General features: G+C 40.5%; 1 protein-coding gene across 1 annotated transcript; it reads right to left on the bottom strand.

Annotated features, from left to right (window-relative positions):
• Window positions 1–144: 144 nt before the first annotated feature.
• On the bottom strand, window positions 145–27134 carry jmy (junction mediating and regulatory protein, p53 cofactor). The gene is given in 11 exon segments (NM_001112955.1): window positions 145–217; window positions 1570–1880; window positions 3714–4284; window positions 5249–5344; window positions 7354–7431; window positions 7840–8027; window positions 10439–10604; window positions 10871–11040; window positions 11570–11720; window positions 15051–15224; window positions 26467–27134. Coding segments are annotated over 10 exon segments (2532 nt in total). The 5' UTR covers window positions 27097–27134; the 3' UTR covers window positions 145–217; window positions 1570–1572.

The following is a 27134-nucleotide window of genomic DNA, read 5'->3' as shown; positions in this document are numbered from 1 at the left end:
GCTACATTTTAAGAAAAAAAAAAAAAGTGCTTCGGATGCAAGGAGAACTAAATTCATTACTCCAGCACTGACCACCATGGTCCAGGCATCTACAAAATCCTCTGTTTTCGAATATAAAGTACTGCATTTCCTTCTTGGTGCTTCTTTTTTGCTTTCCATCTGCTGTGCAGATCTGCTCCCCCACAATCTCCATGCCCCAGTGGTTGGCTTGATTCACCTATTTATAGACAAATACACAGATTAAGAATAATGCTACAATTCTAACAGGACTTAGCTCATTTTAGCAAAATGATGATGCAAAAAAAAAAAAAAAAAAAAAAAAAAGCTGAACTACAAAATACAATGCTATCATCTTCTTAGTTCACCTGACTGCCCTTTCTATTGTCTTATATATGTCATATAGAGTTACATTCAGTAATTCATAGGACAGTAGCCTAAGATGTATATCTTACATAAAAACTGTGCACTACTCTCCTTTAAACCAAAGTAAAATTTTTACAGCACTTTTACACCGCTAACATCATAAAGGTGTAACTGAACCAAATTCTGCTAAGCTCAGACAAAACAGCTTACTTTTCTGAAGCAGAAAGCATCTACTGACTGACTCTGCTCAATTCCATCACTATTGCTACAGTAAGCGGTAGAATAAAACATGGAAGTGCATGGAAACACTTCTGCTAATAAGCTTTTGCCATTCTGCCTGGCTGAATGGCAAAAGACAGAATGGCCTTTTAAGGCTTTTGCCACCTACATGATTTCCAGTTGGTGGTATACAAAACAACTGAATTTGCCACTTAACTACAGCTTGTAAATGCTCTACTATGTTTTTGACCAGAGAGTGTACCAGCAGGGTTGGAAGGATTGCCACTTAAGTTTGTGAAGAGAAAAGTGTATTTTTTCCCTAGGTGCTACAGTCCTTGATAAGCTTTTGGAGGAGTAGTTACTGTAGTTACAAAAAATAAGCTGTCAGCATCTCCTTAAATTTTAAATATCTTTGGCGACTTCTCAGATATCAGCTACACAGAGGGGCTGACCCGAATTGGAAAAGTTCCGACTTGAAAACGAACATTTTGCGACTTTTTCGTATGTTTTGCGATTTTTTCGGATTCTTTACGAATTTTTCGTTACCAATACGATTTTTGCGTAAAAACGCGAGTTTTTCGTATCCATTACGAAAGTTGCGTAAAAAGTTGCGCATTTTTCGTAGCGTTAAAACTTACGCGAAAAGTTGCGCATTTTTCGTAGCGTTAAAACTTAAAAGGTGCAAAGTTTCGCGTAAGTTTTAACGCTACGAAAAATGCGCAACTTTTCGCGTAAGTTTCAACGCTACGAAAAATGCGCAACTTTTTACGCAACTTTCGTAATGGATACGAAAAACTCGCGTTTTTACGCAAAAATCGTATTGGTAACGAAAAATTCGTAAAGAATCCAAAAAAATCGCAAAACATACGAAAAAATCGCAAAATACCGATCATTACGAAAAAAACGCAACCGGACTCATTTCGACCCGTTCGTGGGTAAGTAAATCAGCCCCAGAGTGTTTCCTACCAAAACCTTTGGAGATATTACCGATTAGTTCTCCCAGTCTGTGCAAGGCAAACTCTCCTCTTCATCCTCTGATTCCGGAGATGCTTCCTTTATGCGCCTCAGTGCTTCATGAATGCTGCGAGTTAGTGGGTCAGTATCAGGGAGAAGAGTGAATGATTCTCTTAAAGCCTCTTTCTGTACTTTCTTCAGTTTAACCCCCTTTCTGATTTGAGCCAAAATGTTATTGCTTTCGTCCTCGTCAGGAAAAGGTGGTAATGCTCTCTGCTCCACTTTCTTCAGGTGAAAACTCCCACGTTTTAGGGAAGCTAGAACTTCATCCATAGGTGAGCTCACTGCAAATAAAACATCAACTTTATCAGGAAAAGTAAAATGTCTTTCCTATACTTTGGTACTGTGGCAATATTGCTGAACATATTAATGTTCAGCCTAACATTTTGGCACCCCCAAGTGACTTAGCCTTTCCTTCTCCTTTAAAGTAATTAAAATATAATGTACTGTTGCCCTGCAATGGTAAAAAGTGTGTGTTCACTTCAGAAAGACCACTATAGTTTATATCAGTGCTGTCCAACTTCTGTGGTACCGAGGGCCGGAATTTTTCCGGCCTCCGTGGTGGAGGGCCGATAATGGAAGCTAGTTTTGACCACTCCCCTTTTTAAAACCACACCCATGTTGACCATAGCCATATTAATGGTGGTAGTACAGCAAAAACCTGCCTTCCCTACCCTGCCTGTGTTTGCCATACTCTGCCTGCCCTACCCGGCCTGTGTTAGCCATACTCTGCCTGCCCTACCCTGCCTGTGTGTGCCATACTCTGCCTGCCCTACCCTGCCTGGGTGTGACATACTCTGCCTTCCCTACCCTGCCTGTGTGCCATACCCTGCCTGTGTGTGCCATACCCTGCCTGTGCCATACTCTGCCTTCCCTACCCAGCCTGTGTGTGCCATACTCTGCCTTCCCTACCCTGCCTGTGTGTGCCATACCCTGCCTGTGTGTGCCATACCCTGCCTTCCCTACCCTGCCTGTGTGTGCCATACTCTGCCTGTCCTATGCTGCCTGTGTGTATGGCACACACAGGCAGCATAGGGCAGGCAGAGTATGGCACACACAGACAGCCTACAGTGACGCAATGCTGGCATTGCTCCTACAGTCTTTAATTGCAGTACCACCTCAGTATATGTTCTTTTTATAGTTTGCAGGGTTTATTTGTAGGTTTCTACTGCTCCTTCAGTCTGAGGTGTGAACAGGTGAACAATGTGGGTGATTACAGCCTGAGCCTGAGGTGTGAACACTGCAGGGGGTGAGAAATGCAGGGATTAAAAGGTGTGAACACCACAGTGGATTACATTTTTAAACAATACAGGGGCTTTACAGCCTGAATCTGAGGTGTTAACCATGCAGGGGGCAGTTAATCACAGTACTGATACCATTTAAAGCTTACAGAAAGGTAAGCCATCAAAGCAGCCAGACAGGTGGGGGGCCACACAGAGGGGGGTCGCAGGCCACAAATTGGACAGCACTGGTTTATATAAACAAGCTGCTGTGTAGCCATGGGGGCAGCCATTCATACATGTGGCTTATTGGAGGTTGGGCAGTGCATGGCCACCTTAATAGAACATCAATACTGTACATTTCATTTTATTTATTTTTTTTTAAACAGGAATGACAATTGTTTTCCTTTCACTGTGTATCTAGATTTTTGCAGAAATTGTTTAAAACAGGTTGGCAGTGCATCTCTGAGAGCTCCCAACTAAATACAATTTAAAGGAACAGTCATACCTAAAAATGAAAGTGTATCAAAGCAATTAATATGTTATACTACTGCCCTGCTCTGGTAAAAGTTGTGTGTTTGCTTCAGAAAACCTACTAAAGTTTATATAAACAAGTCTGCTGTGCAGCCATTCAAACTGAAAAAGGGCACAGGTTATATAGCAGATAACAGATGAGTTGCATTGGGTTCCATTGTATTCTACAGAACTTAGCTGTTATCTGCTATGTAACCTGTGGCTTTTCTCCTTCTTTCAGTTTAAATGACTACTCCCATGACTACACAGCAAATATCAGGAGCACTGCTCACAAAATATCAAGTATATTTACTTTACAATTCATGCTTTAATGAAAAATTGCACACGATAAAAGCAACCAATAATACAAGCAGGACACTATACCTCTCCTTCTTTGAATGCCCTCCAATGCCCCTGTTTTCTTCAGTCTCTTCCTTGCATTGAGAAGCTGACTGCTGTCAAATAACTGTGCCAATGGGCCAGATACAGGCTTAGCACCGTCCTTTTCCTCAGTCTCCTTCTTTACATGAATAACTCTTATTTCTAATGTGTCAGTATCTTGCTTAGAAGGGGGTAGTGGAGGTGGAGGAGGCGGCGGCAGTGGAGGAGGAGGAGGAGGAGGTGACGCAGGCAAGGAGCTTGGCTGTAAAGTACTGATTTCCGGTTCAAGTTTTTCATGGGTAAAAGTGGGGAGAGAAGTCATTAGAGGCAATTCAGAGGTAATGGCATTAGGAGGTAATGAACTGTCTTCAAGCTGTGTTGTGGTTTCTGGCTTCTGGGTCTTAATGGGTTGTAACACTTCAGTGTCTCCTAGGTCTGATAATCCTTGCGTCTGAATACTAACAGAAAGGGACTGTGGTGCATCAGTAGAGGAGGTCGTCCGTATTGTACTTCTCCTCCTTTCGTGAGAGAAACGCAGCCGTGTCGATTTAAGTACTACTTGTCCAGGATGGCGCTAAACATAAACAAACATTATATAAGGACAAATATAACAATAAAAACAACACACATAATGTCTATGAAGATTTTCATTCATCCACGTCATGGTATATCTAGTATAAATAAATTTAAAGCAACTGGACTTGTTTGGTACCAAACAAGTCCAGTTGCTTTAAATTTATTTATACTAGATAACACACATAATATTTATTTTCTGTTTTAACTATTGTTCAGCACTGCCACCTGCAGACTTGGGCCGGTAGCACAGTTACAGGGCAGCATACCCCTTGTTCAACACAAGATCAGTGAATAGGGTTTGTACTAAACATATTTTTTTTGCCTACTGTTTTAAATAAGAAATAAATATTTTGCTATTTTGGCACTAAGCAGTACATACAGTGAAACAGTAAATATATTCATTTTGCAACTTCCTGGTTCTTCAGAGCAACTGTGAGAGGAGAAAAAGGTAGTTAATCCAAATACACAAATAAAACCTGTATAACGATGGGGGTGAATGGTAGGTGGCAGGATGCCACTGAGCAGCTGGAAGTTACTTTGACCATTTATCAACTTCAAACCCCATGATAGTTTATATATTCAGCAATATATATATATATATATATATATATATATATATATATATATATATATATATATATATATATATATATATATATATATATATATATATATATATATATATATAGCACTTTATGTTTTTGGAGGGGTTCTGCTTATCTATTTTTTTGTATTAGTCATTTATTTTTTCACCCTTCTCTCCTTAATGTGAGGTGCTCCCTGTTCACAGTTTCTTCAAGCTGTTACTGGGCCCAACAGCAAATTCAATTTAGGACCCAAAAACACTGTTAAGTTGACCTGTTTTACCAAGATACATTGAAATTGCTCATTATTATTATGGCCTTACTGGGCCCGCCCCTGCAGTTGCATGATGGAAAAAGGCATGCATCATATTAACTGACCTGTTTAAAGGTGCGCAGCCTGTCCAGAGTTTTCTGACGCTCTTGACTAACCCAAGTGCTTTTACGCTCCTCTTCATCTTCCTGCTTTTCTTGCTTCTGAAAGAACAGAAATAATTTTAAAAACACATAAAGTAGATGAAAATAATGTTTAGGGTTTCTATACAGGAAGTTTGACTGTACATACTTATCTAATAAATGTATCTATTTGGTGTATGTCTGGGCATATATTATTTATTTAGCTGAATAACAAAATATCAGTTCTAAAATAAGCAAAGCAACCAATAAATACCCCTTATTGGTATTAGTGGTACTTCTCAACACTTAGAAGGAATTATGTAATTTATTTTTACATGTTATTTTAAATCACACTAGGGGTGAAGATTTCATATACTGATATTGTTAATAAATCTGGAGTATCCATTTACTTTAGTTTCAGCTCAGTTCAGTCTTCTCAATTCTTTTATTTTTCCTGTAAATCTTGTATCCTGTAAATTCTTGTCTGATCTACTTCTGAATGTGGAGGACAGGTCGATCAAAATCTCACAAAGACAGTGACCCCCAGGGGTAGGTAAGTAATTAGTAACTTTCAATGCCTGGGTAATGGCTTGCTTCTTGCGTAAGGCTGGGAATGCCAAGATGCTTTCTTGCTCAGCTGGACCCACCAATATCTAAATGGACACAACTATTGGCACTGGCTTTAACATAAAGTTAATGTTTTGTAATTTGATATGTTTTCCTTATTCCATATTCTCTGATACCTGAGCAGTTACTGTTCTAGTAGATACTTAAAGAGCAACAAAAACTCCAGAAACATTACCATGTGAGTTTACTTTACTCAGTGGGCTACTTAATAAGCCAGTAGGTAAATAAATCCTGTAGAAATGAGAACTTCTTGTCATGGGACAACCCCTTTTTTAGAGAAGCCCAACACATAATTCAGGTACCTGATATTAGTGCCAATTAGAGATTTCTGGGTAAAATTACTGTCACTGAAAGTCACTGAAGAGAGGACAGTGTTGTGTTTGGTACACCATTTTCTCATTATCCAAAAGGTTGTTGTACCATGGGCTTGTACAGCAGCACTAGAAGTGAGGTACACTCGAGTTCCATTCCAGTAGTGTTTCTTCGGGGCTTTTGTTGTGCATTAGTTACAATTTCAACAGTGTTATTTGTATACATTTTTACAATACAGTAATGGGAAACAAACACTGCAGTAATACATTTTAAATATACACTGTTGCATAGATTAAGTGCCACGTGTTAAAAGACAAAGGAGAAAGGATGTTACAGGCAACAATCTTGGGGTAATAAGTACTGCTATTCAAAATGGCTGGGGCACTGGTCTATATGTGCCAAATTTGTATCAGACACTTTATTACCACTCAGAAAGTTAGCAAATTAATTTTGTCATATCCAAGAAGCTGATGGAGACTTCCTTATGGAGGAATTCTGGATGGAATTTCTATGGTAGAAGGCAAGTCAAAGAGAAAAGCGGTTTAAAGGAACAGTAACACCAAAAAATGAAAGAGCTTTAAAGTAATAAAAATATAATGCACTGTTGCCCTGCACAATAACACTACTATAATTTATATAATAAGCTGCTGTGTAGCCATGGGGGCAGCCATTCAAGCTGGAAAAAAGGAGAAAAGGCACAGGTTACATAGCAGATAACAGATAAGTTCTGTAGAATACAATAGTGTTTTATCTGTTATCTGCTATGTGCCTGTGCCTTTTCCCCTTTGAATGGCTGCCTCCATGGCTACATAGCAGCTTATTTATATAAATTATAGTAGACTTTCTGAAGTAAACACACAACTTTTACCAGTGCAGGGCAGCAGCACATTATATTTTAGTTACTTTTATACACTTTCATTTTTTGGTGTTACTGTTCCTTTAAGAGAGTAAACAGAAGTGAATGTGGGTGATGAGAGAAAAAGATGACAAACACAATGTGGCCCATTTATATAAAACAGATAAAAATTCATATCAATGTGCCCCATTGTGTACATTCACACAAACTAATCATCATGCAAATAAAAGACAGCAATACAAGGCATATAACATTATCAGGCTGCCAGGTAGAGAAAGGCAGCCACCAAACTTACTAGCTGTGCAGCTCTGTATCCCTCATCGCTATGAAGTCGTTGCTGGATCTTTTCACTGTGTTTTGCAATGCAAATTTCCTGTAACGACAGAGTGAACGTTACAACCATTCCATGGGAAACAAAAAGAAACAATTACAGGTTAAAGGACAGAGCAAAACAGAAGGAAATGTGGGTAAAGAATGTAGAGGCAACTTTGGGAAAATTAAGTGACGCGTATGCCATCCCACCAGCGATTTACATTCTTGCCGGTCGGATAGCATTGCGAGGAGATTAGTCGCCCGCGGTAACGAAGATTTGACGCGGGGCGACTATTCTCCTCGTGTGCCACTGCCCTAAGGAGTAATGGGCCAATATTCAGTAGCCCTTTAAGACTGTCATATATCAATGTGAGCAAGACATGAGAATGTTAAATACATGTTGAACAGAGGCCAGAGTGTACCCTGCTTGTAATGATTTAATAAAAGCTACCTAAAATGGCTAAAATACCTTTTTATTTCTGAGGTAGGCTTTCTTGGCGGAAATGCGGCCACGCTTGGCTTCAAGCTGACGCACTTTCTGCTGAAGCTTTTGCAACTCTACCCTTTGTATATGGATAGAAGCTGCCATATCTTCAGTTGCCAGCATTGCCTCCATACTTTCATATGTATCATAATAAACCACTTCATCTGTTTTCTCTGGAAAACAAAAACAATATAGTAACATAAAAAAGCAATATTTTAGAGAGGGATAAGCCTTTATAGCACTGATTACTGCACAAACCATAATTTGCCTAAAACATTGAGTAGAATTTACAAAATATCATCTGCTAGCAAAAATGTGTTGCCATCATAATTACATAGATAAGTTGGGTCCATCAAGTTCAACCCCTACAAGTGAACCCAGCACAAACATAAACCTATCCTGACCTATCTATCCACTCACATACATAAACCATATATACTGCCATCAATACTTACTGTTGATTTTAGTATTACATTACATTAACATTTATTTATAAAGCGCCAACATCTTCCGCAGCGCTGTACAATAAGTGGGTTTCATACATTGGACATACAGAGTAACATATAAAGCAATCAATAACCGATACAAGAGGTGAAGAGGGCACAATAGCCCTATCTGGTTATTACCCTCTAATGTACTTGTACAGAGTAACCATGTCCCCTCGCAAGCACCTCTTTTCCAGAAAAAACAACCCCAACTTCGACAGTCTAACCTCATAGTTTAACCCTTCCATCCCCTTTACCAGTTTAGTTGCAGTCTCTGCACTCTCTCCAGCTCATTAATATCCTTATTAAGGATTGGAGCCAAAAACTTACTCAAGGTGAGGCCTTACCAGGGACCTATAAAGAGGCAAAATTATGTTTTCATCCCTTGAGTCAATGCCCTTTTTTACAAGGCAGCACTTTATTTGCTTTAGTTCCACTGCCTGGAATTAGACAACTTGTTATTTACAAAAATCCCCAGATCCTTCTCCATTAAGGATCCCCCCAACACACTCCCATTTAGTGTATAACTTGCATTTATATTATTTCTACCAAAGTGCAGAACTTTGCACTTTTTAACACTGAACCTCATTTTCCATTTTGCTGCCCCGTTCCAATTTTGTCAAATTGCTCTGCAAAGTAGCAGCATCCTGCATGGAACTTATAGTTTTGCACAATTTAGTATCTTCGGCAAAAATAGAAACAGTACTTTCTATGCCTACCTCCAGGTCATTAAAGTTTAAAAGCAAAGGACCAAGGAATGACCCCTGCGGTACTCCACTAACAACACTGGCCCAATTAGAAAATGTTCCATTTACCACCACTCTCTGTAATCCTTCAGCCGGTTCTCTATCCAATTACAAATATTATGTTCTTGGCCAATATTCCTCAATTTTACCAATAACTTTCTGTGCGGTACTGTATCAAATTGCTTTAGCAAAGTCCAAGTAGATGACATCCACTGCCTATTCCTCCAGCATCAAGGTTCCTGCTCACCTCCTCATAAAAAGCAATTAAATTAGTCTGGCAAGATCTGTTACACATAAAATCATGCTGGGACAAAGTTACAGTTTTTTTTTTTTTTTATAGTACTGTAATATATTTGCAATGTATTCAAGTACCCTATCCCCTATTACCCCTTCGAAAAGCTTTCCTACTACTGATGTCAGACTAACAGGCCTATAGTCTTCAGACTGAGAACAGAATCCCTTTTGAATAACGGAACCACATTAGCAATTCACCAGTCCCTTGGCACCATGCCAGACCTAATGAATCCTGTAAAATTAAGTAGAAAGTATGGATCCCATACCTGTACTTATTTTAGAAATGCGCTCTGAACTTGACCTTGTGATTACCCAATATTATGGATATCACTGTCTGAGACACTGCCTTTGTGCACCTATGTAAGGATATCGCACTTCTAACTAATGGGCACTGAGCAACAACTGCCTTTCTTTGTGGTAGCAACTATCTACATTTTCCAAAGTGCTTTAGGGATTAAACATAACTAAATGGTTGGGCAGTATGGTCTAAATTGGCCAAATGTTCAGACCAAATCTGGGCCTTTATGGCCCTGCTTTAGTATTGCCATAAGTCTATGTAGCTCTTCCACAAATCTCCACTACTTCTTCTGACATTTTCATTCAGATGTAATTTAATAAGCCATATATAATTTCTACTTTGCTAAAATGGCATCTGACCCTTTCTGGTATAACTCTATAGTAATTCAGCCTGCCTAAAACAGCATCTTGAGCGGAAAAATAGTATCCCTCAAACAGGTGCATTTGGGGTTGAAAAACATTGAGTCCCCTCCAACCCTCCAGAAGTGATACTGACACCTGTTCAACAAGAACTAAACCCATTGTATTCTATGCAGTTTGTCTGTTATCTACTGTGTAAGCACGTGTTTTACCCTATTTAACTACAGCATTGTTGCCATTGCAACCACACATTTTTTACCAGTGCAGGGTAACTATATTATATTAAAATGCATATCAAACATTTTTTACAGATACTTTAAATAAAAAGGAAAGTAAAAAGTCTATCCAGTAAAAAGCAATTTCCACAGCTTACTGAAATCAGACTTTACAAGCAAATTGCACCTGATATCTGTCTTTTAATGCTTTCCAATTGGGCAGTTAGCAGCAGCTCTTCACACTTCAGGATCTCAAACTGCACTTCATATAACTGGAGCTGGTGATCGTAATAGTCAGCTTCTAATTCATCTAGCACGGCTATAGCCTCTGTTCCGCCCTGCAAGCTCTGCATCTAAAAGACAAAAACATGATCATCTGACATGTAACTAAATTATACCAAAGGGTTGCCAAAAATATAGTCCAAGCCATCTTTCAGCACAAAACAGTTAGCCCATGTTCTCTGTGCAACCTTTGTGTGTTTTGGTTTATCTGTTTTGATTATTCAAAAATACTTAGCGATTGTAAGAGTTGTAGTTTCATGCCTCATTTTAAAAATGTTTTAAGCAACCATATAAGCAGAAGCAAAAGCTATTTTATGACCCAAGCCTTGGGGAGTACCTGGTCTTTTAGGGCATGCTTCTTTTGCTCTAAACAGATTTCCTTTGCTCGCATCAGTTGCAAGGTTTCTTTAGCAACACCATACTGTAGCTTTTCCACACGCTCAACTGCTGCAGCCCAGGCTGTCTTTCCAAACTTTTTTTGGTCTCCTCGCATCCGATCGAACACAGCTACAAATGAAATAATGTATTAAGCTGAGCCTTTTTAATAAATCTTGCATTGTCTCCCCTAGGGCCCAAGCTTTATAGTAACTTTAATAGTAATAGTAGGTTGAAGAAAGACCTCCATCGGGTTTAACATTTTTGTCCAAATAAAACCTGCCTAACTGCTAGTTGATCCAAAGGATGGCAAATAGATCTGAAAACTCTTTCATTTGCCACAGAGGCTCAAAGTGCTCCTTCCTGACTCCAAGGGGCCCCTGGATCAACTTTATGCTAAATTTCCCACATATTTTCCCTTTGCTTGAAAAATTCAAACCTAAACAAACCTAAAATATGTGCCTAATCTATCTTCAATATAGCTTTAAGCTTAATGAAAAGCCAGCAGGAATAATAAACTGAATTACACAGTTACTGATACAAATAAATGATTATACATTACACTCGTGATTGTTAGATTAATCCAATCACCTACATTATAACTGTATGTAAAGCATGAAAAGCAGTGAAAGAGTAATGAGTGGTGCTAAAAGGTTGTTACCTTTCTGAGCTCTAGCTGTTATTTCAAAGTATTTGACGGTTAGATCTTGAATTGAAAGAACTGCCATATGAGCTTTCTTTTGCCAGTCGGCATCTTCCTTTTTAAGGCTCTCTATCCGTCTTGGACCCAAGTAATCATTCTCAATTGAGATCTGAAAATAAAAATGACAACATCTTATCAGGGTATATTATTAGCAAAATGTGCTTGAAGAACAATGCTAAGGACATTACTTGATCATGCTCTACAAAACAACAATGGTGTTCCTTTTTTGCATGTGTTGTTAAAGGACAGCACATCTGGACATCCTGTAAAGCAGACCCTCACTGTAAGTAATGTCTGAAGGGACTGTATAGGCTTTTAGGCCAGAGCCATGAGAAAGCTGAGGTTAGTGCTGCTCAGTGTAACTACATCTGACTCTGTATAATCACTTGGGTTTTTGATAAACATTAACAAATTATACAACGTTGGTTGATGAAAACGGGGATGGTACGTTGGTTGATGAAAACGGGGAAAAAGCTGAAATTTTGAACTCTTATTTTTCATCTGTCTATACATCTGAGGAGCCAGATAATGAAGGCTTCCCTTGTAATATGCCCAGTTCTAGTAATTTAGCTACGGACGCGTGGGTCACTCAGGAGGAAATTCAAAAGAGACTTGAACATGTAAAGGTAAACAAAGGTCCAGGGCCGGATGGGATTCATCCCAGGGTATTAAATGAGCTGAGCCAAACCTCTTCACTTAATTTTTCAGGATTCATTGAGGTCTGGCATGGCGCCAAGAGACTGGCGGATTGCTAATGTGGTGCCGTTATTTAAAAAGGGATCCCGTTCTCAGCCTGAAAACTATAGGCCTGTTAGTCTGACATCAGTAGTAGGAAAACTTTTGGAAGGGGTAATAAGGGATAGGGTACTTGAATACATTGCAGTTCACAATACTATTAGTTTGTGCCAGCATGGTTTTATGCGTAACAGATCTTGCCAGACTAATTTAGTCGCCTTTTATGAGGAGGTGAGCAGGAACCTTGATGCTGGAATGGCAGTTGATGTCATCTACTTGGACTTTGCTAAAGCGTTTGATACAGTACCTCACAGAAGGTTAATGATCCAATTAAGGAATATTGGCCTAGAACATAATATTTGTAATTGGATAGAGAACTGGCTGAAGGATAGAGTACAAAGAGTGGTTGTAAATGGAACATTTTCTAATTGGACCAGTGTGGTTAGTGGAGTACCGCAGGGGTCAGTCCTTGGGCCTTTGCTGTTTAACTTGTTTATTAATGACCTGGAGGTGGGCATAGACAGTACTGTGTCTATTTTTGCTGATGACACTAAATTGTGCAAAACTATAAGTTCCATGCAGGATGCTGCCGCTTTGCAGAGCGATTTGACAAAATTAGATAACTGGGCAGCAAACTGGAAAATGAGGTTCAATGTTGATAAGTGCAAAGTTATGCACTTTGGTAGAAATAATATAAACGCAAACTATCTACTGAATGGTAGTGTGTTGGGGGTTTCCTTAATGGAGAAGGATCTGGGGGTTTTTGTAGATCACAAGTTGTCTAATTCCAGGCAGTGTCATTCTGTGGCTACTAAAGCAAATAAAGTGCTGTCTTGTATAAAAAAGGGCATTGACTCAAGGGATGAGAACATAATTTTGCCCCTTTATAGGTCCCTGGTAAGGCCTCACCTTGAGTATGCAGTGCAGTTTTGGGCTCCAGTCCTTAAGAAGGATATTAATGAGCTGGAGAAAGTGCAGAGACGTGTAACTAAACTGGTAAAGGGGATGGAAGATTTAAACTATGAGGTGAGACTGTCGAGGTTGGGGTTGTTTTCTCTGGAAAAGAGGCGCTTGCGAGGGGACATGATTACTCTGTACAAGTACATTAGAGGGGATTATAGGCAGTTGGGGGATGTTCTTTTTTCCCATAAAAACAATCAACGCACCAGAGGTCACCCCTTTAGATTAGAGGAAAGGAGCTTCCATTTGAAGCAGCGTAGGTTGTTTTTCACGGTGAGGGCAGTGGGGTTGTGGAATGCCCTTCCTGGTGATGTGGTAATGGCAGATTCTGTTAATGCCTTTAAGAGGGGCCTGGATGAGTTCTTGATCAATCAGAATATCAAAGGCTATTGTGATACTAATATCTACAGTTAGTACTAGTGGTTGTATTTATAGTTTATGTATGTGAGTGTATAGATTGGTAGGTGTGGGTTAGGTGTGCTGGGTTTACTTGGATGGGTTGAACTTGATGGACACTGGTCTTTTTTCAACCCTATGTAACTATGTAACTATGTAACTATGTAACAAAGTGTGTGTACTTAGGAGCAAAAAGCATAAGAGGAACACTGGGGTCATTTTGGTCCATGTTTATGTAATCACTCTATTCCTACTCGGGTTTTTAATGTAAATGCAATGGCACCTAAAATTCAGCGAGTGGTTTGCTGTGTGATGGAACAGGCTCCGTTTACAGGCTGCAGAAGTGCATTGGCATGGCTTGAATAAAGTAAATGCATTTTAAAACAATAAAGAGAAAAGGCACAAAATTATCAAAAGTTAAACTTAAATTTAACAGTGACAAACATATCTTACACTGAGAGGATTAAAGGGATTAGATATCAACAACGTATGTATACGTATGTATGTATGTATGTATGTAACTCATACTTTGCCTTTAGAACAGGGGTAGGCAAACTACGGCCCGTGGGCCACATCCAGCCCGTCAGCCCTTTCAATTTGGCCCGCCGTCTCCGGCCCCCTTAAAAGGATGACGGGCCCTGACTGGTTGTGCCCCGTGCGTGCGCACAGCGTCAGCAGGCACGGGGCGCAACCATATAAAAGAATGCATCGGGGAACAGAAGGACGGGGCGGAGGAAGCAGCGGGTCGCTGGGGGGGGGAGCTGAGAGGCCCCATAATTTTTGATGGCAGCCCTGGGCGTAACGCTGTCCCGGCCCGGTCCGGCCCGTCCCTTAGTTAATGTGGCCCCTGAGCTAAAAAGTTTGCCCACCCCTGCTTTAGAAAATGGAACTATTATTTAGGGTCTCCCTGTGCTTATAAATGAGGTTGATTTATAGTCTAAAAAGTGCTCTAGCAGTAAGAGAAAAGGCGAGATAAAAGCTTTATTTACACACATCTGGATTAGCCAGCAGTTAGGCAGGTTTTAATTTTTAAAATATTTATTTTTTATGTGGGACAGTACATTGACTGGTACTTCCATGTGTGTGCCTAGTTCCTTCCTTGACAAAAACAGCATTCTGGCTTGCTTTTCAGAGCAAGTGATGCTTTATGAAAGCAGAAAATCCATATCAATCAATACTTTTGTACAAAATGTGTTGAAAACCCAGACCTCTTTCTTGAGAATCAAAATACACAGATTTACTGTGTATTTACAAAAAAAGCTTACATTTATATAAATATATCACTGCTTAAAATAAAACCATTTTTGAAGTGCGGGAAATAGTTCCTTATTAATTAACTGTCCAATACCTTAATCTGCTGTCTCCTCAGCATTGCCAGCTCCCTCATATCTCTGAATGGCTGCAGCAGGTACTGGTACAGTTCGGTGGTTGCTTCTACAACATTACTGTAGGCTTCATCCTCCAGCTGGTACAAGTCCAATAAGTCCACCATCACTTCTGTGGTTTTGTGCTTTTCTAACAACTGTAAGAAAAATGCATAAAGCCTATGAGTGCACAGAACAGCATGCAATTCTGAAAATGGAAAAAAATCACCAAAAACTGACTAAGAAAAGGAAGACATTAAAGCTGGTCATGCGCATTATAATTGGTTTGTTTGATCTGCCACCCAGCAATCGGATCACACAAGGGCCTGTTAGAGACTATTTGGGAGAGAACCCCATCCTTTCCACTCTTCTCACTGATATATGATGGAGCTTTGCTCACAAATTTTTAGATGACTGTTTTGTCTATTCACAAGCCAGTAGGTTGCCAATTTAGGAACTGCCAAGTTGACAGACAGCATCAGCCAGTGAAAGGCCAACTTAAATCCTAAAATTCCCCAGAAAAAGATCTGGAGTTGCCAGGTATGACAATCTTTCATTACAAAATGATTATCTGCCTTGGACATATATCAACCTGATTAGCTATTGTTATTCACAACTGAAGTAACCAACATGGATGTCTGCTGACCTACAGTACTTACTTTTAAACTATTTAATAATCTGACACAATACAATAAAGATTTCTAAGGTGCAACTATCCTAAATTATTACTGCAATTATCCAGATGAAGCTGAAACAGATAAACTGCACTAACCCATATCCACATCTGCACTGCAGGCCATGGGCCAACAATGTGCCTGAGGGACACAACACCTGGTGTGAGACTGACCTGCACTGTATTTGTTTTTTTTTTTCATTTCTTTGGCTCTGGCTCTAAAAGTACCTTTGAATCCTAATACACCTCCATATTAGCCTGCCTGTTTCTGACATCTGCTTCACAGATGTTAATGCTGATCTCTTTATTTGTGTGTCCCAAGTAGCAGTAGTAGTGAAGAATCACTTTATTAATTTAATTTAGACAATATATACAAACAAATGAAGTCAACATAGGTTAGTAATAATAATAATATGTATAAAAACCTGTGGTTTTACCAATAGGACCCAAGTTTGGGTACCAACCAAAAGGTTGGGATAGCATAAATACTGCCTAAAAAGAGCAGATTTTTGGGATATATGACCTAATGGGATGATTTGGCCCTTACTTGAATAGCCAAACATAATGATCAACCATACCAATCAATCATTCACTCAGTATCTTCAGAATAGACATTCTGGAGATGCTGAGTATGAACCAAACTTCTGTAAACCAATACAATGGCATATATATACCATTATATATAACAACTATTCTTGCCCCATTTTGTTAATAAGGTTAAAAAAATATAATAAATCAATTATAATTAGGTCATCCTGCAATTCTAAAGAGTATACAGCTGATACGGTTGTAGTGGTGGGGGTAAAAGTTAAAAGTAGGTGAGACTATGCTATACACTGAATTGCTAGTGCTAATTTAGTAATGAGGCTTGTATGTACATTTTGGGCCAAGAGTGCAGATATGCTAGTAGGGGTTCACAGATAGAAAAAGGTTTCTACTGCAATTTCATGTAATGTTGTTATCCATGATATGAATGGTCACTATGCTGTCAGACTTAAGGTGCATACATGGGCAGATTTCAGCTGCCAATTTGGATCCTTAAGGGCAGTGCCACACAGGGAGATTAGACACCCTACGACAAATCTTTGTTATCGCGGGCAACTAATCTCCTCGCAATGCCGTCCCACCGGCTAGAATGTAGATCACCGGTGGGATGGCATATGCGTCGCTACGATTTCCCAAATTTGCCTGAAGTTTCCTTGAGAGGCAACTTCGGGAAATCGTATAAATGCGAATGCATTGCGGGGAGATTAGTCGCCTGTGATAATGAAGATATGTCGCGGGGCTGCGACTCTGCAGCTTATCTGTCAGGTCTCCCTGACTGATATCTGGCTAAAAATTGGCCAGATGTTGATCAGACAGGCTTGATTTTTCATTAAATCGGTGACCGCATCGGCTCATTGATGTGATCCTCGCTCCGACTTTTCTTATCCCCTTCATTGCAATGTGATCTTTTGGCCATAGGGGCTATTCTTGGAGAAAATATAACCCATTAAGATTACTTGATTGTCGAAAATATTTTTTTTTCCTTTCATGTTGCAAAGAAGATACAGGTATAGGACCCCTTATCCAGAATGTTTAGGTCCAAGAGTATTCCGGATAATTTCCATAATTTAGATCTCCATACCTTGAGTCTACTAAAAAAAATCAATAAACCATTAATTAAACCCAATAGGATTGTGTTGCATCCAATGAGGGTTAGGGATCCCATACCTGTATTCTTTTAGAGGCTGCAAAACAAATCTGACATAACAAAGTTGTAAATTCTCAAGAATAAAAAGGAGTTTATGCAGACAGACCAAAACACAAGAATTTAGAAAATCCAGAAGAGGGTTATTTCTAACACTTATGAACACTGTGGATGAAATGACAGGACTGTGTACTCACAGTTGCCATCACCAGTGTTAAAAAGATATGCAAATTTCCACTTATTGCTTTGTCAGATGCAAAACTGTAAAATATCTTTGTTGTCTTAAAGGAGAACTAAAACCTTAATAAAGAAGTAGGCCAGAAATGTTGTACATTATGTTTTGGGCTTCTGTACCAGCCCAAAGCAACCCCCTTTAGCAGGGAAGATCTGTGCCCCCAAAGATGCCCCAGTAGCCCCCCATCTTCTTTTCTGCTGATTCCCTGCCCATGCTCTGTGCTGCTGTCACTTACCTGAGCTTAGGGACTCACTCACAATATGCTGTATATATAGAATATAACTGTCACAATATAAGGCTAATTACTAATGAATTAGAATTATTAGTGTACAACAGCTCTAAAACCAGTGCAATGTAATAATCAGCCCTGTGAGATCAGCTTATATGACAGGAAAACCTCATTTTCTGCTTGATATTTTGTGACAATCCCTAAGCTCAGCTTCTCAACAGCTGCCCTGAGCCCACGGAGCATGTGCAGTGTCACAGACACATCTAAGAAAATCCAAGATGGGGAGCAAATCTGTAACAAATCTGAAGGACTGAATTATTAGTACTATTAAAGATGATGAACCTTTAAGCTGGTGCAATAAGTTCATTATACATATTCATATTCATTTTTAGGGTTTAGCTCTCTTTTAAATGGGGAAAATATTCAGGGATGAAAACAAGAGGACAGAGAGTTTTTAATTAAAGCAAAAGAGCAAGTGCAAGAACTTTACTTTTGAACAAGTTAATATTTTATAATGAACTTGCCCAATTTCTCCTGTATTTTTATGGGCTAAATTTTAGTACCTGACCTGGTGTTCGTTCTACCTCGAGGGAAAAAGTAATCTAGGAAAAAGTGTTATGGCACTATGGTATAGTGGAGGAAGGAATAAGATATGTGTCAACAGCAGGGTCAAGCAATAAAGACAGAAAAAACTCAAGAAGGCAATCTCACTAGTAGCAAATTCCACAAAGGGATTATGTTGCTGAAGCCACAAGGGTTACTGGGATGCTGATGGGAGGGTTATTAATGACTACACCAAAAATTACACAATATAAAATTCCTACAAAGAAGAAAAGTTGAGGTGGCCAACAAATCTAAGAGCATCAACATCTCAAGCAGCCAAAAGAGTAGGCAGATATAAACAAAGGGAATCCTGCTTATAAGCATGAGCTTCTCCCTTTAGATAAATTAGTCTGTTTGGGAAACTGCACAGAATTAATTAGGAAAAAAAGACTTTCTTATGGGCTTTATTTGACTTTATTAGAACCCTACAACAAACAAAACCTCAGTGAATATTTCTATGATTTCAATTGCTATGCTATGGTGAACTTTGGAAATCAGCACTCGAGTCATAATTCCAAAGAATCTGATCATAAGAGTTAGAGCACATAAATGTACAGCCAACAATCACATAGTGTGTGCTTCATATTTCACAAGAGAGTCTGCGGCTGCAGCTACTGTATCAACTACTAGTTAGGCCTTTCAATCCCCACTGTACCTCTATGATGAGTAAAGCAGAAATTTTTCAATGAAATAGATAAAGCGCCATCTTCTGTAACAAATAAACATCATCTAGTCATTTGCTGATCTCATTAAATATATTGTACTGAACACCAACATAAACATTATTACTTTCTGCTAGGACAAACAGGTATTTATTAATAGCAAGCTGATTGTGAGCTTAGACTAAACCTAAAGTGCACATTTTGATGCCCTGAGTGCAGTTAAGATGGGTAACAAAGCATATACTGATAAAATGAAAGCACACTTGTGCCTACAGAACACCGGAAATGATGTCCGAAGGACTTCTGCGCAATTGCTTCCGATTTGTGGTGAAATGCATATGCAGTTGATATAATTTTGGTAAACAGGACACAACTGCGTTAGGTGCAGAACATCTGCGCCAAGGGCATCACCCCCTGGCAACCGCAATGACATTTGAGTTCTGGGAAAAAAATTATGCTTTGTTTGGAGAAAACATGGTCGTTTTGTTCCAAACTGCACTGTTTGAAACACACACTTACTTTTTGGGGGGCTTCACCAGGCCAAACTGACAATCTGTGGCTTCTGGCAAATGGCAGAGGGGCTGCTGTAAGATGCCACAGACAGTCACTATTTATTGGTCCGGGGGGGGGCTGTTTGGGCCTCTCTGTACTTGGAATGCTAGGGCCTATTTTGTATCCCAGTCCAGGCCTAGGGGCCTCACTCACATTAGCACACACATTTTTTTATTGTTCAGTGTGACTGTGCATGAGCAAGTAACCACACTGTGTGACTATTTAAATTCAGTAACTTTACTGCATTTTTATTAAATCTATTGTGGTTTCAGTTGTGCATTGCCGTTGGTTGCTTGTTTTTTTCTGTAGAATATTTATTTAAGACTAGCTGAACTAGGATTTTAACCACTAAATCTAACTTGTCTGCCACACAAAAATACACAATACAAGCAAAACAGAATAGCACTCATTACTGGGGAAAGGACATCCAGTAACAGGTGTGTTAGGACAACTTATTCAGGTCAGACTAGATAGGCTCTGCTCTATTCTGTACAAAGACAGGTGAGTCAACATTCTGTTGATTTTTTTTAATTTTAAAGGTAACCAATATTGCGTAATGATATACAGAAACCCATAAGTTGCAAATAATGAGTATTACATATTTGCATTTGTTAAGGTATTAAAGGGGAACTAACCCCTCTGTATTTTCTCCCTCTGTAACACCCATGCACAGTTCCCCCTTGACCCTATCTAAATGCTCCAAACCACCTACCAGAAAATGAAGTTTTCCACCATACCCAGTGGGTAAATGCAGAACTACAAAGTGGGGGTGGCAACTGCCGTGCTTGTCTGCATCACTTGTGGCCCCCAGTAGTGCTCCTGCCATTAGGCAAGGTGAAACCCACTACAACCCTATCGGTGGTGTAAGGGGGGGGGGGCACGGAGGATAAAATCAGCCACAGTGCTCCTTAGATCTGCTGCAGTGATCACTAATAGCAGCATGCATGCTGGAAGTCAAAACCAGCTTTGGCTTCACTGCTCTAATCTAAGTATATTGTATTTATTTGTTATAAAGGTAAAAACTAAGCAAGCTTTATCAGAAAGGTCTGTAAATGCAGCCATAAGCACTCACAGAAAAGCTGCACTGAGTCCTATATCAACAGAAACACAGGATTTCTTGTCTTCTTTTATGTAAACATGGTCCTAAACATGGTCTTCTGTATCAGACTTCCTCTCTTTTAGGGCTGTGACAGACAGGGAGATTAGTCACCACGCAACAAATCTCCCTTGTCGCGGGTGACTAATCTCCCCGAAATGCCATCCCACCGGCTAGAATGTAAATCGACGGTGGGATGGCATACGCGGCGCCGAAATCGCTGAAGTTTCCACTCAAGGCAACTTTGGCAAATCACCGCACATGCCATCCCGCCGGCTATTTACATTCTAGCCGGTGGCATGGCATTTCGGGGAGATTAGTCGCCCGCGACAAGGGAGATTTGTTGCATGGCGACTAATCTCCCCATTTGTCACAGCCCTTAGGGCTCCATTAGGTTTGGGGCACAAGTCTGCGCAGCTCTCTCCCTTCCTTTTTTTGCTCCCCCACCAATAAGAACTCATAAGAATTCACTCACCCTCCCATCAGAATGTGTTATCTGAGCTACCAGCAGCTACAGCTGCAGCAGGAAGTTACAGAGACCAAGCTAAAATGGCAGCTGCTATCTTAAACAAATGAAGGGAGCTTCTAGGGCTGTTTATTGAGGAATGGTTAAGCTTTCTGCAGAATAAATATAGCATTCTAGGTGGCACTAATGTGGCTAATCTATTCCCAGTAAAATGCGAGAATGCCTTTCCTTCTCTTTTAAAGATTGTACCACACACACCTTTAATAGCTATACACATCATTTCTGTTCTAAATCTTATGTCTCAAGATGTTACTGAACAACATCTGTCAGCATGCAATCACCTTTGATTTTAGGTTGTAGTCCAGCAAAACCTGGGGACTCACACATAAGAAACTGACATAAATAATTTAGGCATTTCTAGTGAAACCGGGTTTGAAAGAGCCACTGCTGCATCTGGCCTACAATCATGTGTTAAATTAATAGTTACAGTGGGGTGTGACAAAAACCACATAAAACAAGTTTAACAGATTACACTGGTGTCAGATCTGCAGTATTCTTGTTTTGGAATACCCCCTCCCATCTTATAACCAAAGACAGTAGAAGAAACAGAGTGAATTCAATTGTGTATTAACATCAATTACATGCAAGGCACTATACTTACATAGTGGGATCCAACTGCCCTACTGCACACCAATTATTCTGTATATCTTGCTTTAATGCACAGAAATAAGCCTAACCTAGACCTGCATCACCAAGAAATAGAGTGGGGGCAGCCATATTCCTTAAATTGGCAAAGAAATACGCCACAGATTTCAATAAATAAATCTTGTGGTTATTAAAAGCATTTCATCATTGCACTTCTGTTTATTTGTGTATGCTTTGATTAAATCTTTTTGTTCAGTAGCACTTTAGTGTGGTATTTCAGAATACTGGACAGTACCTTGATTTACAGATTGAAAAATGATGGCTTAATTAAGGCCAGACTGGCAATTTGTGGATTCTGGCAAATGCCATAAGGTGCCACAGACAGTCACTACGTATTGGGCTGGTGGGGGCTGTTTGGGCCTGTGTGCTTGAAATGCCAAGGCATATTTTTTATCCCAGTCCAGACCTGGCCTAATTTGCCAGGAACTTCTGTATAAGCAGCAATGGGAAAATAGCTTTATCTACTGTCACCACCCATGCTAACTATTGGGGTTATGTAATAAAAGGTATTAAGATTGCCCTGGAGCAGTAACCCATAACAGCCAATCAGAAGGTAGAATTTACTGGTCACTTGTTTAAAAGCCAACTTCTTATTGGCTGCTATGGGGTACGGTTACTGGGCAAACTTGCAGCCTTTTATGATCTGGATCTCCATGTCCTAAGTCTACCAAAAAATCATTTAAACAGATAGACAAAAAGGAAATCATTTTTACTTGAATTATTTGATTAAAATTGAGTCTATGGGAGATGGCTGACCTGTAATTTGGAACTTTCTGCATAACGGATCACATGCCTGTATTAGTAGTATTTTTATTACTTTGAAACACTATTGGTTTTTTTTGCTTTTGCAGTTTTTTTAAATCACGAGGGTGCCAAAATACCTGAAATTGTGGTGTGTGACATAGTCCTTAGGAACTGTATGTTCTACTGACTGTAGGGCAGGCTGAATCAGTCCAGTAAGTTAGACTCAAGCTACAAAAAATGGGTTGCTTTATAATGTGAAAAATTTATTTTTATAAATTAGCCAGGTTTTTAAATTTGTAAACCAATTATTATACAGGAAAGGCCTGACAGGTACCTGTGGCTTTTATGAAACACCCATATGACGCCACCAAAGACAGAAGCAGTGAGTCCTTCTGTATAGGAAGCATGAACTTTGCACCCTGACGTAACTACAATTAACAGCTGTGGTTGATAGGTTAAAAGCCTGACTAGATGGACCAACAAAGATGGCTAATGGAGAGAGTATAAACTAGGCCTAAGGCAAGCTGCAGCAAACAATTGTATAGGAAATTCAGTATATAACAGCATCTTCTATAGCAATGATGTGTATAAATGTGTAAAAGGACATGTCAGAACTGTGGGAGTGTCAGCATAATAATGGTGCTATTGAATATGAAGCCAGCAACTTGCCAATTTGTGAACAGTGAGGGAGACAGAGAAGGAACAATCCAACAAGATCATTTTAATGTGTATTAATCAATTACAGTGGCTTCTCTGTCTCAGTCCCAGGGACAAGCTGCACCATTAGAACCATCTCTTCCCTTACACGTCAGCTAGAAAAGAAACTGCAGCTGCCATTCATGTCAATATGCACGATAAACCCATAAGGTTATTGTTTAAAACACAAGAAAGAAAACAAAATTAGCTTCTAATGCTACAATACACTGCAAGCCATTGGCCTACTACTCTCTGTAGTACAAAAGGTTCTAAACACCAAATGTGAACTAAAAGAGGGTGCAACAGCCTGGTCTTTCAATGAAAGCTGAATAAAGCTTACAGTTTTTTAATTTCAAACATAAATATTGCCCAATGTGAGAATATGTAATTCTACATTTCCTTAATATGTATTCACTAAATACTTTCACTAGTTGTTAGCACTTATTATTTAAAGGGGGGGTCATTTTAAGTGAACTAGTATGTTAGAAAAATGCCAATTCTCAACAACCTTTAAACTGGTCTTCACTAGTATTATTATTTTTTTAATGAGGTGCCTTCTTCTTCTGACTCTTTTCTTTTAAATGGAGGTCATTGAACCCAGCAAAAAAAAAAAAAAAAAAAAAATATATATATATATATATTGCTCAAAGAGGCTACATTTTTTATTGTTATTGCTTCTTTTTATTGTTTTTGTATTCAGGTCCTCTCCTATTCATATCAGTCTTGTATTAAAACCACAACCTGGTTGCTTAGGTAATTTTAACCCTAGCAACCAGATAACTACTGAAATCCAAACTAGAGAGCTGCTGAAAAAAGCAAAATAATGAAGAAAAAAAAAAAAATGTAAAATTAAGACCAACTGCAAATTGTTTCAGAATATTTCTTTTTACATCAGGGATTCCACAATCATGAAAATAGTTTGTGGGGTGTCAAATTAGGACTGTGATTGGCTATTTGGTAGCCCCATGTGGAGTGCTAGCCTGCAGGAGGCTCTGCTTGGATTAACGCTTGCTCTGCCAGAGGCCCTGGGGACTGAATGAAACAAGAAAACAAAGCCTGTCAGAATCTTGTGCCAGTCAATCCAATAATATTTGCATGACATCATCTTATTTTGGTTGGACATAAATTTCAATTGGAAAACCAACAGTACTTTTTTCCCTGTAATTATATTTAGTCAAGTTAGGGTTGACTAAAACAAATCGTCGGCTAAGCTAAAGTCCATAACAAACTTTGTCAAGTAGCTACAAAGTCAGAGAGAAATGAAAGAGATCTCATATTATGTTCAACATCCAGCAGAACCACAATGTAACAAAATACATGTCATGCATAGATTATATGTGAGGCAAGAAGAGCCTACATTTAGCAAGGGGCCCTTTGGTATAACCTGGGGTTAGTGAGGCAAGAAGAGCCTACATTTAGCAAGGGGCCCTTTGGTATAACCTGGGGTTAGTGAGGCAAGAAGAGCCTACATTTAGCAAGGGGCCCTTTGGTATAACCTGGGGTTAGTGAGGCAAGAAGAGCCTACATTTAGCAAGGGGCCCTTTGGTATAACCTGGGGTTAGTGAGGCAAGAAGAGCCTACATTTAGCAAGGGGCCCTTTGGTATAACCTGGGGTTAGTGAGGCAAGAAGAGCCTACATTTAGCAAGGGGCCCTTTGGTATAACCTGGGGTTAGTGAGGCAAGAAGAGCCTACATTTAGCAAGGGGCCCTTTGGTATAACCTGGAGTTAGTGAGGCAAGAAGAGCCTACATTTAGCAAGGGGCCCTTTGGTATAACCTGGGGTTAGTGAGGCAAGAAGAGCCTACATTTAGCAAGGGGCCCTTTGGTATAACCTGGGGTTAGTGAGGCAAGAAGAGCCTACATTTAGCAAGGGGCCCTTTGGTATAACCTGGAGTTAGTGAGGCAAGAAGAGCCTACATTTAACAAGGGGCCCTTTGGTATAACCTGGGGTTAGTGAGGCAAGAAGAGCCTACATTTAACAAGGGGCCCTTTGGTATAACCTGGGGTTAGTGAGGCAAGAAGAGCCTACATTTAGCAAGGGGCCCTTTGGTATAACCTGGGGTTAGTGAGGCAAGAAGAGCCTACATTTAGCAAGGGGCCCTTTGGTGTAACCTGGGGTTAGTGAGGCAAGAAGAGCCTACATTTAGCAAGGGGCCCTTTGGTATAACCTGGGGTTAGTGAGGCAAGAAGAGCCTACATTTAGCAAGGGGCCCTTTGGTATAACTTGGGGTTAGTGAGGCAAGAAGAGCCTACATTTAGCAAGGGGCCCTTTGGTGTAACCTGGGGTTAGTGAGGCAAGAAGAGCCTACATTTAGCAAGGGGCCCTTTGGTATAACCTGGGGTTAGTGAGCTGCTACAGAACATGGCTGCTAATGGCACATAACATTACATCTAAAGGGGACCCCTTATAGTTCATCAGATCCTCCAGTTCATGTGAAGTGTAGCTCCTTCCATTACAGCAACAGGATGGAATGCAAAACAGAGAGAAGGCCACAAGCCCAACATCACTACTCCAGCAATTTCAGTGGCTGCTCTGTGCATAACAGCTGTGCCGAGTTACAGTTCTGCAACTTCTAAGTACAACCTGTGGCCTGTCACTATTATGGTACAACTTTCAGCTTATACAGACAGACATGGCCCTGTTACAGTTACTGACTGACTCTCATTAAACCCCAACAGGGTTGGCAAACTATGTACATTCAGCTGCTGCTGAACTACAACACTGACTGTACCTTGGCAGCTGGAGGGTCCCAGTTTGGCCAGAGTTACTAGAAGTTGTGGTTCTACCACAGGAATATCATTTGCTAAACTACTATTCCCCCTGCCCAAAGTGCAATAACCCTACCAAGTTGGCTGCTGGGAGTTGTTACCTGCCGTAGGCATAGCCATAAGTGGCCTTTTTCTGCCCCACAGTTGCCACATGACTGCATGTCGGTGGGTGATACAGTCACCTGTGATTCTAAAGCGAGTGGTTATTGAACTATAACTCCCAGCACCCCCAAGTAGCACACTTTTAGGGAGCGGCAGGGAAGGCAGGCTAGCGGGTTACCTCTTGGAGTCTCTTGCGGGCCCGCTGGAGCCCCTCCTCGTAGCCCTTGTGGCGCAGTTCGCTCAGGCTCTGGTAATACTCCTCCGGGTCATCGCTATCAGCAAAGAGCACTTGGGAGAGGATCTTCCAGCCGCTAGTGTCCAGCGCATGGCCCAGGTAGAGGCGCAGCTGGCGGCCCAGATCCTCCACCTCAGCCTCGCTTAGCTCCGAGGGCCCGAACAGTACGGACCAGACGCCGGAGGGCTCCTCAGGGAAGGTGGGCAGGCAGGGCTCCAGTTCGCTGCTGACTGAGCAGAGCTGCTGATGGACGGCCCGCAGGTCCTGGAAGGAGAAGAGTCCGGCCCAGCTGCACTCCTCTTCCTCCCCCTCCTCCGGCTCCTCACGGGCTTTCCTTGCGGGGCTCTGTGCGGGACTGTCCCGCTGTTGTTGCCGGGCCGGGCTCCGACCCCCCGCCTTGTCTGCGCTCCGCTGCCTTTGCGCTGTCCGGTTGTGGCAGGTGATGGCGAACTTGCCTTCCACCTCATTCCAGGCCACAATAAACACGAACTTGCGCCTCTCCTTTTCCTCGAACACATTAGGCCGAACAGCGACCCAGTCCGACTCCAGCGTATCCTCCAGGTTGAAAGACATGGCTCCCGGTATCCCCCTTCTCTTACCGCTGCGGCATT

This window comes from Xenopus tropicalis, chromosome 1, assembly GCF_000004195.4.
Source record: "Xenopus tropicalis strain Nigerian chromosome 1, UCB_Xtro_10.0, whole genome shotgun sequence".
Lineage (NCBI taxonomy): Eukaryota > Metazoa > Chordata > Amphibia > Anura > Pipidae > Xenopus > Xenopus tropicalis.
The sequence above is the reverse complement of the archived record's forward strand: the minus strand, read 5'-3'. Positions and strand labels throughout refer to the sequence as shown.